This window comes from Siphateles boraxobius, unplaced genomic scaffold, assembly GCF_051911475.1.
Source record: "Siphateles boraxobius isolate OS27281-9 unplaced genomic scaffold, OSU_SipBor_1 22, whole genome shotgun sequence".
NCBI lineage: Eukaryota > Metazoa > Chordata > Actinopteri > Cypriniformes > Leuciscidae > Siphateles > Siphateles boraxobius.
Window position 1 is genome coordinate 40,845,310 of NW_027508833.1, and position 15,124 is coordinate 40,860,433.

The window sequence follows — 15,124 nt, forward strand, 5'->3', positions numbered from 1 at the left end:
GTCTCAAAAAGATTTCAAGAAAATATTACACAAATGATCGGGTCAACAATTTCCAAGAGGTCAAGCCACAGAATATATATGACAAAACTGAGAGTATTAACCCTGTGTGACCGAAGGGAGAAATGAGGCATACTGCGGTTTATATGGCCATTCATCATCTTCGTCAACTCGTGACAGCGCTTTATCAGATCTAACCTTTAGCAGCCTCTATTACCAGCTCTCTGAGAACACACTCGCATATAACACACACACACACACACACACACACACACACACACACACACACACACACACACACACACACACACACACACACACACACACACACACACACACACACACTGCTGTTAATGATGCACTGAGATTAAAATCAATGGCTGAAACCAAAAGTCCTGCAACAGAAACTGCTCATTTTAAATGTGACCATCAACTCTATTCATTACTGACATTTAACTCATTACACTAACGTCGGCTACAGAAAGCGCATGTTATAACATGATCATGTGTTTTAATAAACTCATTGCTTGTGCACATCTCTTTTGTCTTTGCATTTGAAAATGGAGATTTTGATCATTTTTTGTCTGATGAAAGAAATTCATAAATGAAGAGGAAAGCCCAAATATTAAAAGCCAGAGATGTATATTTAAGGAGCAATCCACAATTTGTCGAGGGGCTCAAAATGACAGATTTCAGCTGAGATTAGGAACTTGCAGGGGTAAAAATGACTTTAGAAAAGATGTTATTTTACTTTTACACAGAGATTGTGAGGTCTATTAGTGAAATCTGTTATCAATCTTCGTTGCATTATACGCTAACAGTGAAAGATCAAAAATGGGTTTTTATGCCTTTAACTCAAGAAATCTTAATATCCTTCTAGATTCTATTTCTTAATAAACTTTTCTTTTGGGATCTTCATTTTAAAGGCCCTCGATGGATCAACCCCAGAGATACGGGGATCTTAATGCGGTAAAATGGTGAATTAAACACATTTTCAGTGGTCAAAAAACAAATGTGGGTGATTGTGCACACAGCTGATGCTTTTTTCTTCTTTTAAAGAAGAATATCAGAAGGAAAAAAAGATACATTTCTAGTATCAAAATTATTTGTTGTTTAATCAACACAATTGCATAGAATATATACCTGTCTGGATGCCATAAATATTATTTTTCCAAAGTTTGCATGCCTGTAACTCTAAAAGTATTAAAGATATCTTAACATCCTTATATATTCTAATTCTTATTCAACTTTTCTTTTGGAATATTGATTTTTAAGGCTCTATATGGTTCAGTCCCAGATATATGGGGATCTCAAAGCAGCTCCATGTTCAAATTGTAAAATTTTACCCACTTTCAATGATCAAAAACCAAATGTAGCTAATTTTTCTAAAAGCTGATTCTTATTGTTTTTATAGAGGAAAGTCTGAAGAACAAATAATACTGGAACTAGAAATGTATCCTGGTTCCCTCTATCAAAATAATTGCAGTCAACATCCCTCTCTAAATGTGCCAAAAATATATATTTTTCTTCTGAAGTTTACTTGTCTGTAACTCAACAAATACTAAACATATCTTCATATTTCAGATTCTTTTTCCTATGAAACTTGTCTTTTGGGATCTTCATTTTTAAGGCTCTATATGGTTCAATCTCAGAGATACTGTGTATTTGAACTCTTGCTAGATTCAGAAGCTGCTAAAATCAACAAAAACCTTTTTCAAATATCACTAGAACTGGTTCAAAATTAGTCTCTTATAAATACACTTTTGAGAGCAAGTGCATCCTCAACTTGACCGTTTCAGAGGATTTTGGCTCTCAGAGAGGGATGTTGCATGCAATTCTTTTGAAATGAAATACATTTCTAGTTTCAGTAATATTTATTCTTCAGACTAAAGTTTAAATGCAATAAGTTTCAGTTGTGTGCAAAGTGAACCACATTTGGTTTCAAATACAACAAACTGAACATGGAGTTGCATTGAGATGCCATATCTATGGGATTGAACAAAATAACTTTGACAAACAATGCTTTCAGACTTTTCCCATTCAGTTAGATGGAGCTGTCCTCGGGATGATTGGAAATAACTGGTTCAGATTTAGTTTTTATTGAATAGTTCATTAAACTTTAAAGTGATTCAGTCAGGAAAAGAGCAGCATGGACATGATCTTTTGTGTTCACCTGAATAGTGCGAGAGCAAACGATGACAGATTGATCATTTGTATAAGTGAAACTGCTTATGAAAGGATATATTTAATCTTATGTTCCGGTGTGCCGTCTCCCAGCAGTCGTCCATTAGAGGAGGCGTCAGTCCAGAGTCGCATTTCATTACGTGACACATTTAACCTCACACACTTCAACTAAAACATACACAAGCCTTATTATGTGCTTAATATTCACTATCAGCTGAATAATTTTTAATGCAACTTATATCCGAGTAGATGGATAACTCAATTATGCGCAGATCCGTCACGGAGCCGGTGAAGATTGATGGGAAGGAGAGGCCGACGGGTCTTTAGCATGAGATCCTTCTCTCCTCCTCTCTTTATAGGAGAAGCATCATTACACACCGCCCGGGTTTATTATGAGCGCCACACACTACTGTTTGCATGATGAATGCTGTCGCTGCGAGTTTCAGAGAGGAAATCAGTTGTCGTTTGGTGAAAACACACCGCATTTCTCACTTCCATTTGTTTTCAGGGAGAACGAGGAACAATTAACAGAACACAAAAAATGGGGTTCTACACGGACCTCTAGGGTTCTTGAAAAGCCAGAAAGGTTCTATATAAGGAGGAATGTTACACTTCTTCTAAGAGTGTAATGCTGGCTTCTGAAGTCCTGATTACGATCTCGTGGCGTTCGAGTGCTTGGTTGTCGGACATGAACATGAATCGTGGATTATTATTGCCTATTTATTGGGAAAACCTTATTAAAGCGTGCGTGTGTGATCAAAAATGTAAAAAGTACTATGTTAGATTAAACTGGGACGGGTCACAGCACTTGCATATTGTGGTCCTACTGTTAGTTTCACTGCTTCTATTGTTCTCATGTGTAAGTCGCTGTGGATAAAAGCGTATGCTATATGAATAATGTAAATTTAAAGCCAAAATGATATTTGACAACCATATAAACATTCACTGCACTAATATAGTCAGCTTGCTGATGTCAAATACAGGCTATTTTCACTGTTTAAAACATACAATATTCCTCAAATGATGATACATACATGTATGTATATGTAAATATGCACTGCTTTAACTAAAGTTTAAATGTTTATGGCACGCCCAACTCAGGAACTTGGGTAACAAAATTATCCCTGAGTTTTCCAGTGGTAAATATGACTTGTGGACTTTCATGTCCAATCCAGGAAGTTTAACCAGATGACTTGAATAGCTCTTTTTAGGAAAGAATGAATCATTCAACAATCTGCACAGAAAAATAAGAAAGAGCTGAAAATATACTTTAACATGATGACTTTCTTTTAAAGTGCAAAATTATTTTAGGCCTGGAAGAGATGAGAAGTTCACACTTAAATTTACTCTTTACAAGAACCAACTCAAACCATAAAGTGAACACAGTTTTTTTTTTATTCTTACCATTTTCTACTTTTTTAATATTTATATTATATATTATATAAATATATTTAAATAACACTACTGTATTGTACAAATAATTGTGCAACACTTTATTTTACAGTGTCCTTGTTACATACGTTATATGTACTTACCGTAGTAATAACAGTAAATTTATGCATAAACACATGCAACTAACCCTCAACCAAACCCTAAAGTAAGAAAACATAGTTGCTTAATATTACTCATTACCAAAATATATAATTACACTGTAACAAGGACACCTTAAAAAAAAGTGTAACAATACAATACATTTTATTTTACTGTAAAATTACAATTCTAATGTGCATGTCTTAATTTCTTACCATATTTCAATACCATCAAGCTTTTATTTAAATAGGTTGCCGGCAAATAGCTAAAATGAAGGCGCTGAACGATCATTTACACGCTGAAATGAATCAAGCCGTTCTGAATCATGAGTAAATGATGCACTTCACTCTCAAACTGCTAGCTCATATTTACTTCATTAAATCTCAGCCATAAGCCATATCACATATATATCGTGCAGCCCTAATTAATAGTCCGTGCAAACACTGCCATTTGGTGCAAATGATGAAAATGCTTGAAAATAATCAAATCAGGAGTTGTGTCACTCTGATGCGCTGCACTAATTGAAAACGATGCGGCATCGTTGGTAAGGTCACTGTGAAGGAAACTCGCTGACCTTTTCACTATTTCCCTGATATAACTCATATAAACAGCAGGGATGAGTAAAGGGATCGGTCCTCCAGAGCCTGTGATTGGCTGAGAGAGAGACGACGACAGGAAGCTGGACACGGGCGCTCTTCTGCTCCGAGAGCATCGCAAATGTCAAATGTAAATGTCAATTAAAAATTACAAGCAGCTCTGAAAGGTGGACTCTGAAGGGGCTGACATTTTTTTTTTTGACATGCCAAAGTTTATCTGACAAGGCAACGCACAGACATGACAGCATGTGCCGTGTCACGTCTACACACACACACACACACACACACACACACGGATCATGCTGAAGACTGCATTGGAGCCGCTCAAGCGCATCGCATCAGATCAGATAAATAAAGTGATTCTCATGAGACACCGTAACGGACAAAAGGATGTTTGTAGTTTTGTTTTCATTTATATATAAGCACATTTCATTCGTCTTTAGCAATCACTTCAAGAGTAATAGTAAATTAATATTAATAATATTAGTAGCATTGTGTGGTTAAGCATGGACTTACTAGTAGAGAGTTCTGAATACAGCAGGTTGGTTATCACAATTTATTACATTTATATATGTTTTTTTTTAATTAAAACTGTTCAGGTATTTGTGAAATAATGTGAAAAATAGTATGACTGGATTATTACAATATTTGCTAAATGAATGTTTGGAAATCTAAAACTGATATACTACTGGCACACAAAAGCAAAAGATAGAAAGAACCGTTTTAAAATGTGTCTGATGTATACAGTTTCTAAATAACATTTGCACAGCAAGATTATTAGATCTGCATTTTAATACTGGAATCAAATTTATGCTAAATGTACAGGTTTTGGTACTTTAGTTTTGATTTAATAGACATCTGTTTCATATATATATATATATATATATATATATATATATATATAAAAATGTATTTATTTATTTTTTAACTTTTTAATATTTTGGTTCTAATTCAGCTTCTAGGCCACGGTATTCTCAAAGTTCTTTTTCGTTCTTCACTTAAGAAGAGTGAAATATAAGTGAACTGCGACACTGTTAAGCCCCTTTCACACAGCGCGTTGATCCCGGGAAATTGCCAGAACGCCTTCTGTGTGTGAACGCAAACACGACCCGGGATTGATGTCGGGTTGGGGATCCAGTAACATTGCCGGATCAGTCCCGGAACGCGCGCTGTGCGAACAAAAGCCGTAACCAATGCCGTGTCGTAATGATGACGCTAAAGTGAAAGCAGTGAAACGGTACGTAATGCGCTAGTTTATGATCGAATCAGAGAAAAAACTTCACAAGCGTGGTTTCTGGAGAGAGAAATCGCAGCTCATAAGCTAACTATAGACGCTGCTGAGACATTACATGTCACATCGTTGTCACGTGTCTTTACGGGATTTCATAGACACCACGTGTCTATCCAGACATCATAGACCAGAGCCACACCCACCTATTACATCATCACCACTGACCAGAGCCACACCCACCTATTACATCATCACTGACCAGAGCCACACCCACCTATTACATCATCATCACTGACCAGAGCCACACCAACCTATTACATCATCATCACTGACCAGAGCCACACCCACCTATTACATCATCACCACTGACCAGAGCCACACCCACCTATTACATCATCGCCACTGACCAGAGCCACACCCACCTATTACATCATCACCACTGACCAGAGCCACACCCACCTATTACATCATCACCACTGACCAGAGCCACACCCACCTATTACATCATCGCCACTGACCAGAACCACACCCACCTATTACATCATCATCATTGACCAGAGCCACACCCACCTATTACATCATCACCACTGACCAGAGCCGCACCCACCTATTACATCATCATCAGTGACCAGAGCCACACCCACCTATTACATCATCACCACTGACCAGAGCCACACCCACCTATTACATCATCATCACTGACCAGAGCCACACCAACCTATTACATCATCATCACTGACCAGAGCCGCACCCACCTATTACATCATCATCAGTGACCAGAGCCACACCCACCTATTACATCATCACTGACCAGAGCCACACCCACCTATTACATCATCATCACTGACCAGAGCCACACCAACCTATTACATCATCATCACTGACCAGAGCCGCACCCACCTATTACATCATCATCAGTGACCAGAGCCACACCCACCTATTACATCATCACCACTGACCAGAGCCACACCCACCTATTACATCATCACCACTGACCAGAACCACACCCACCTATTACATCATCATCATTGACCAGAGCCGCACCCACCTATTACATCATCATCAGTGACCAGAGCCACACCCACCTATTACATCATCACCACTGACCAGAGCCACACCCACCTATTACATCATCATCACTGACCAGAGCCACACCTACCTATTACATCATCACCACTGACCAGAGCCACACCCACCTATTACATCATCACCACTGACCAGAGCCACACCCACCTATTACATCATCACCACTGACCAGAGCCACACCCACCTATTACATCATCATCATTGACCAGAGCCGCGCCCAACTATTACATCATCACCACTGACCAGAGCCACACCCACCTATTACATCATCATCACTGACTAGAGCCACACCCACCTATTACATCATCATCACTGACCAGAGCCACACCCACCTATTACATCATCACCACTGACCAGAGCCACACCCACCTATTACATCATCAACACTGACTAGAGCCACACCCACCTATTACATCATCATCACTGACCAGAGCCACACCCACCTATTACATCATCATCACTGACCAGAGCCACACCCACCTATTACATCATCACCACTGACCAGAGCCACACCCACATATTACATCATCACTACAGACCAGAGCCACACCCACATATTACATCATCATCACTGACCAGAGCCACACCCACCTATTACATCATCACCACTGACCAGAGCCACACCCACCTATTACATCATCACTGACCAGAGCCACACCCACCTATTACATCATCATCACTGACCAGAGCCACACCCACCTATTACATCATCATCACTGACCAAAGCCACACCCACCTATTACATCATCGCCACTGACCAGAGCCACACCCACCTATTACATCATCACCACTGACCAGAGCCACACCCACCTATTACATCATCGCCACTGACCAGAGCCACACCCACCTATTACATCATCACTGACCAGAGCCACACCCACCTATTACATCATCATCACTGACCAGAGCCACACCCACCTATTACATCATCACCACTGACCAGAGCCACACCCACCTATTACATCATCATCACTGACCAGAGCCACACCCACCTATTACATCATCATCACTGACCAGAGCCACACCCACCTATTACATCATCATCACTGACCAGAGCCACACCCACCTATTACATCATCATCACTGACCAGAGCCACACCCACCTATTACATCATCACCACTGACCAAAGCCACACCTACCTATTACATCATCATCACAGACCAAAAGCCACACCCACCTATTACATCATTACCACTGACCAATGGGAGTTCAGAGTTGTTTACCAGCCGGAACAAACCTTTCCAGAAAGATCACTTTGACAAGCTGTTTCAAACTCCAAACGAACTTTGTTTTGGCCTGATTTTAATTAAAATGACGTCACACCAGTTCGTTCTTCGATTTTGCTTGAACTACAACATGGTCTTTATGACTTATAAAGGATTCTTGATTTCAGCAAGTCTTTCAAAAACTGCACTTGTATTTATATTTGATATTTGTGCTTTGCATGACTTTATCAGTTCATCAATGTTTTAGTGTATAATAAGAACTTTGCAGTGCAGTATGAACATAAGTGTAGGACATGTGTGTATGTGAAGTAATGGTGTCCCGATGCTGTGGTTGTTCTGTGTGAAGTGTGTGTGTGTGTGACCTGTTGCAGTAGCTCCAGAACTGCTCGTTCAGGTAAGCGTGATGGCTGTGGTCGTCTCCAAACGAAGCCTTGCTCTCAATCCAGTGAACGATGTGACCATCAACAGCTGTGGAGAAACACAACACCTCAAACTGCTGATCTCAAGACTATAACAGTGTTTAGACAGAGGCAGAGCGATTAGCAGGCTAACAAACACAAACTGCAAGCTATTTTTAGTCAAATGCCAGATTATTTTCATGCAAAACTGACTTGATGGGACATCTGTGAACTAAAGTCCAATTAAACTGAAAGTAAACGACATCAGCCAGATGTTTAAAATGTTCCTGAAGTGAAGAGCGTAAGCAGCGCTCACCTATCGGCACCTCCAGAATGATGTCGGGGGTTTTGTCGTAGCCTTTGGTCCGGAGCTGGTTCTCATCTGTACGGAAAAGACATCTTTAAACTCAATTTTCCATCTCTTTGACCCTGAACTGAACAGTCTTTTTTTTTTGGTGAATATCACACACAAACTGTGCATTTGTTGTCATGTTCAATGTAGTTTTTATCGGCTCCAGCCTTCAGTAAGAGATAATTTACACCGACAATCTTTCTCGACTTTACCCACAATTCAAATAAATCCGTTTCACTGATAGTGAGTTAATTGCTGTAAAAAGTACAGAAAATTATTTGTACTTTACTTATGATTTTACCCACTACAAATAAAATCAACTTACAATAAACAATACTTCTACAGCATTTATTAATTGCAGCTAATGTTAATCTCAACATTTACTAATGCATATCTAAGATCAAAAGTTGCATCTGTTGCATCTTTATTTTGATTAAATGTATTTCTCATGATGTTACTACTTTAAAACACTTCTATAAAAAGCTTTAAATGGCAAAAAGCATTTGTGTTTTTCGCATGAAGTTTGCATGCCTGTAACTCAAGATTAGAGCTATATTAACATCCTTCTAGATTCTAATTCTTATTAAACTTTTCTTTTAGTATCTTAATTGTTAAGGCAATCCCAGAGATATGGGGATCTTAATGCGGCTCTGTGAGTAAAATGGCAAATTAAACACATTTTCAGTGGTCAGAACCCAAATGTGGGACACTGTGCACACAGCTGATGCTTTTTTCTTTTAAAGAAGAATATCTGAACAACAAATAATGTTGAAATTAGAAATGGATCTTGTTTTTCTATTAACTCAATTGCATAGAATATACAACAGTGCCATAACTATTCCTTTTCCAAAGTGGTGCATGCCTGTAACTCAAAGTATTAAAGAAATCTTAACATCCTTATAGATTCTAATTCTTATTAAACTTCTCTTTTGGAATCTTACTTTTTAAGGCTCTATATGGTTCAATCCCAGAGATATGGGCATCCCATATTCAATTTGTTGAATTTTACCCTCTTTCAATGGTCAAAAACCAAATGCAGCTAACTTTTCAAATTCACAATTATTATGATTATATGGTTTCCTCATGATTTTTTTAAAAACCTTTAAAAAACTTCCGGCGAAGGATATACACATAAACGCGACCTCGGTCACCGCAAACAAAGCACAGTCCTCTGAAGATTGGAAAGCAACAGAAGTCGCTTCATCTGTGAAATGTTTGCTGGCTCTGCACAAACGTCTGGGATGGTGATGGAGGGTGTGTTGTATCCGTGTCCTCAGCCATTGTCCTTGAGTCCTGGTGAAACACCTGATTTCTCCATTAAATCACAGTGAGCGGGTCATTCCGTGTCCAGTCGAGCTGAACCGCTACAGGGCGTGAGGGCGAGGGCGAGGGTCTGTCCACACGGTCACGGTGTGAAGATCATCTTTGTACATCACCTTTGATGAGAATTAATGAGCGGTCTCAGAATCCATTCATCAGGCCATGTGACCCACGAGCCCAAACACCCTCAGACGGGTCAGAACGGGTCACATCTGAATCCTTCCTCAAGAAACATGTGACACCAACGCATCATTCAACACTAGGGGTACAGTATATTAATAATGTACTGCCGCACTTCTTTAGAGTGGTGAAAATCCAGCTTTTAATGTTGTTTATGTGTCTATGTGATGTTTTTAATATGCTTTAAGACAAACCATGTGTAAATTCATAAGTCGACAGCATTGCTGAGTATTTTCTCCTTAAAACTGCAGTGAACCAAAGACAGTCTCAAAAACACGCTTTTAAATCGCTGGTGATAGCTATGATGTAAAGGAAGGGCAAAGCTTTGCCTCCGCTAGCCTGCTAACTAACATTACAGTATTGATGTAGTGTTTACTGGAGCTTTTGTAAGACTGTTCACCGGCCCTTAGGAAAATTAACCATGGTTTTGTGATCGATTACTGTTTGTATTACAATAGTTTTCCAACAAATATGATTAAATGGTGGATAACATCATATCTATAAGAAAATTGCAACCAAAAAAAAAAAACATACCACTCTGAAACGTCCTGTGAAATCAGTATTTGAATTGCGTTCAGCACAATCTTCTTGTCTGATAACATAGTCAGGGTCTGAATCAGGTTTGAAATTGGTGCCATTTTTAAACTGAGTAGAGCTCACGGTTATGAACGCGCTCCCAAAAACACGCTAGGCACTGTCAATCACAACACACTGGGCCAGCTCACCAATCACAGCACATTTCGTATTTCGGAAGGAGGGGCTTAATCGAAAACAACGCGTTCAACCAGACTGGGGAGAGAGGAGCTGAAATAATGTAAAATATGTGAAAAAAAATTGTTTTTTGAACAATCAAGCATTAAAATATATTCTAGTATACCCCAAAAACAAAATCAAGACTTCGGAAAAGGACATAATAGGACCCCTTTAAATAAAAACAAACACACAAGCAAAAGTGTAAACAGGGTAGCAGATGCAGTCTAAATTAAAGACAGGAGGCTTACCTAGAAACGACAGGTTTCTCTCTCTGAGTTTATCTCGTAGGATATCTTCATGTTCCTGACCGATGGCACTGTGAGAACATGGTTAAGGACGTACTGCAAACAAACTTCACAAAACCCCTCATTTATGGCAATCAGAAACAGTTGTGTGCTTTAATTTGTGTGCGCTCTCCTCATTTCTCATGGAAATTACCGTGAAAATTTGGACAGTCAACTTCTACAAGCCCATTTCTAAATGTTACCTGTGCCCGGTTGCCATGGAAACACTTAGACGGCTGAGCAGGGTTGCTGTGGTAACAGCAGAAAAATGTGTGTTTTGTTGTAATATGAAGTGTGAGACAAACCTCTCTGACCTAAAGATCATAAACACGGTCACGGCACAGATCCGTCTCGGCAAAGCTCAACATCACAATGGCAAGGGTGTTGCTAAGGTGTTCTGAGTGGTTGACAGGATGTTGCTAGGGTGGTTACTATGGTAATATGAGTGGTTGCTAGGCGTTGTCTTCCCTGTCTGGTGAGAAAAGAGTCTCGTGATCTTCTGGTCTGTAGATGTGTCTCGGGTTCCTCCTTCAATGAACATCTCTGGGAGTTTTTTCTACTTGTTTTCTATTCTAACAGGTGAGAATGATGCTTCTGATCACTTTTACTAAGTAGCAGAACTCTCCTCAACAACACTTTGAGGAATCTTTCAGATCTGCAGCACAAACACTGCACTTACATTGCGCTCGTTAAAATTACAAACAACTTACTTCTAGCTTCTGGCCAAGGCTGTATCTCAATACTAGTTTTACTTGATTTTAGTGCTGCATTTGACATTATAGATCATAAAATACTCTTAGATCATCGACAAAATTACACTGGTATTCAGGGACAGGCATTAAGGTGGTTTAGATCGTATCTATCAGACCGTTACCCTTTTGTCTATTTATACAGGGAAAAATCTAAGATAATGTCAGTAAATTATGGAGTGCAGCAAGGCTCTGTGTTCGGCCCTCTGTTTTTCTCAATATATATGCTGCCACTTGGTAATATTATAAGAAAACATTAAATTAGTTTCCACTGTTATGCTGATGATTCTCAGCTATATATTTCATCACGACCAGAGGAATTCTCGAAATAATCTAAGTTGAGTGTGTTAAAGATATAAAATATTGGATGACCTGTAATGTTCTTCTATAAATTAATTTAAGCCTGAGGTATTACTTACTGGACCTGAAACCTGTACACAGAATCTCTTAGAATATAATTTAGGAGGATGTTCTGTAACTTCATCCTCTACAGTTTAAGACCTGGGAGTTAAATTAGACAACAACTTGCCTTTCAATAATCATATTTCATATGTTACAAAAACAGCCTTTTTCCACCTCACGTGTTCATGGTTTGATGTGTGTGTGTGTGTGTGTGTGACGGGGCGGTGCAGTGGGCGATACGATGAACCGGAGCAGATGCAGAGGAAGTAAATGCTGACGCCTGAAAAGATCTGGGGGGGGGGGGGGGTGGGGTTGAGTGACCATGGACAGACAAACCCTGTGACCCTTCACACACTCACACAGTCTGAGAAGAGCACGAACCTCAACTCGCTTTCTGTTACAAAACTTTATGAGCATTTTAAGGATTGACTGAAACATCTCTGTGTTCATTAGAGAGACTGAAGAGTGTGTTTTCAGAAACGGGAGTAGCAGAAGATCACGTGCTTTGGTTGCATGCATCACATATGACTTTTAATGAATTATTTCATGTTATTTTAAAATAAAAATCCTATTGAAAAACTTTACAGCAGTGTTATTTTAATTTTAGTTTTAATTTTAATTCAATATTTAAAAATAGTTTTTACTCTTATATTTTAAGTTTTCATGTACATTTTTAGTATTTTGAGTTTTGTTATTGTGTCATTTTACTTGATAAATATTTAGGCTTCATTTATTTTTTATTTCACTTTTAGTTGCCAAGGCAACATTTCTAATCATCATTTAAAATTTTTCAACTAATATTTATTTTCTTTCAGATTTACTTTAATTAAATGGATGTGTTCACCACAAGTAATTTCATTAACGCTTAAGCAGAGATTTAGTATCCAACTAGTCGACTAGTCCAATAATCCGCCAAAACACAGTAAAAAACAGCCTGTAATAATTACAGTACAGTGTAACAAAGACACCTTTAGGTCAAGTGTAAATAAAGCGTGGTAATACCACAGTAAGACAGACAATCTCGTTCGGACGGGACTATATTTCTCAGACGATCTTTGAGTTAGCCAAAAATCACAGACTTTTCAGATTCGGACGGGATTAAAATCTGTGAAACATGGATTACTCTAACATCCACTGAGAACTACAACTGACTGGAGTGTCATGAAATCTGATTAACCAAATGGTAAATAATCAACAAAATCAAATCCAAAATTGTGAAATCATCTGGATTCAGTCAAATTTGCTGAATTAGAAAGTGTTGGAAGTGAAATAAATGTGAGGTATGAAAATACATCATCCTTACACTGATGTAGATCAAATCTGGACGTGCTAAAATATAATCCCGCATATGTGAGGAAATCACACACACACACACACACACACACACACAAACCTCGAGCACGAGTTTTATGTCAGGTGAAGCTCGGCACATCTCATCCCTGTGAACAGCTCCTCGTCAATTCCAGGCTTAAGGTTTTATGGGAAGGATACTGTTTGATGCAGTCGACCAGCGGTCCATAACAGCAGTCGTTTACTGTACACTGAAAACAGAAGAAATATTACTGTCCCCTCAACATCCATTACAAACTCCCAGCATGCACTGCAGCGCCGACCATCAGCAGGTCGGATTCACATGAGAACATCTGAGTTTGTACAGTTTACTAAGAATCTAACAAATGTTTCTTTGACCACAAACTAAAGATCTTCAGCAGATTGCAGATAAAACGAGTATAAAGAAGTTTAAGAATAACAGAGAAAATTCATCATTTAATTGTATACAGAGTCATTTTTGGCAGACAGAATCTTTTAAATCTCATTCGTGCTTGTTATGACGTTTGCTATGTTTTTGTTAGGATTCTGACTAACTGAAAAGCCTCTGATTGGCCATTGCGTTCAAATGCTCAACAACCATGTCTGTGATTGGCTAATATTCTCAAAGCTGCAAAAACAAATAGATATTTGTGTTTAAAGTCCCCCTGTGGTGAAAATCCAGCTTTTAATGTTGTTTATGTGTCTATATGGTGTTTTTAATATGCTTTAAGACAAACCATGTGTAAATTCATAAGTCGACAGCATTGCTGAGTATTTTCTCCTTAAAACTGCAGTGAACCAAAGACAGTCTCAATAACACGCTTTGAAATCGCTGGTGTTTCTGACGTCACAAACTACCTTGTAACCAATCAGATCAACGTGTGATCGTCAACGAGTGGATCTCTGAGTGAGTGAGTGAGTGGAGGCGGGGCTCATTTGCATATTCATAGAACCGCACATACTAAATGAGGCAAGGGTGTCGAGTTACATTCAAGATATTTTAAGGCATGAAGACATTTTTTTCAAGGAAAAAAACTTTTAAATATGTAATTTTGGTGATTAAAGATGCGTTTTAAGGGATAAAACTATTGACTACAGGGGGACTTTAAGTATCAACTTGGTACCGAAGTATCTGTACTTTTAACAACGCTAGTAAAGAGCAATATTCGTCTAGAACAGAAAGGCACAGAGAAGCAGATGATGCTGGTTGAGCGCTAGCACCTGCTCGACGTGTTTGGCTAACAGCAGGTCCGGGATCAGATGTGGCTCGCGCAGCATGTTGTTGAGGGCGAGTCTGGATGTTGCTGATGGAGACAGAGACACATGCGTTACACATTTCCAGATGAAAGGCCAGAGTGCAGCTGAATTTGAGCAGGAATCGATGAACATGCATCCCATTATTAAACTCCTACACCTGTAGTATTGATATGTGCACGCGGATGCTTGGTGTGGATGAGCTGATTCATGCAGGAGGAAGAACTTACTCCATTCATGTGCACTAACAGTGTAAATCAGCCCCTGGAT

General features: G+C 38.9%; 1 protein-coding gene and 1 long non-coding RNA gene across 3 annotated transcripts in view; both read right to left on the minus strand.

Annotated features, from left to right (window-relative positions):
• The window catches only part of cdin1 (CDAN1 interacting nuclease 1), a 122,712-nt gene that overhangs the window by 50,959 nt on the left and 56,629 nt on the right, over positions 1-15,124 (minus strand). For both annotated transcript variants that reach the window (XM_077240171.1, XM_077240172.1), the window contains 5 exons: positions 14,822-14,904; positions 13,781-13,830; positions 11,103-11,170; positions 8,566-8,631; positions 8,214-8,319 (listed from right to left, as the gene is read on the minus strand). In XM_077240171.1, coding sequence (XP_077096286.1) covers positions 8,214-8,319; positions 8,566-8,631; positions 11,103-11,170; positions 13,781-13,830; positions 14,822-14,904 — 373 coding nt within the window. The remainder of the gene's footprint in view (positions 1-8,213; positions 8,320-8,565; positions 8,632-11,102; positions 11,171-13,780; positions 13,831-14,821; positions 14,905-15,124) is intronic.
• LOC143747395 (uncharacterized) lies at positions 6,623-7,339 on the minus strand. Its single transcript, XR_013206727.1, has 3 exons — positions 7,031-7,339; positions 6,916-6,993; positions 6,623-6,693 (listed from the first exon to the last, which is right to left on the minus strand). It is a non-coding gene; the product is annotated as an uncharacterized LOC143747395 (long non-coding RNA).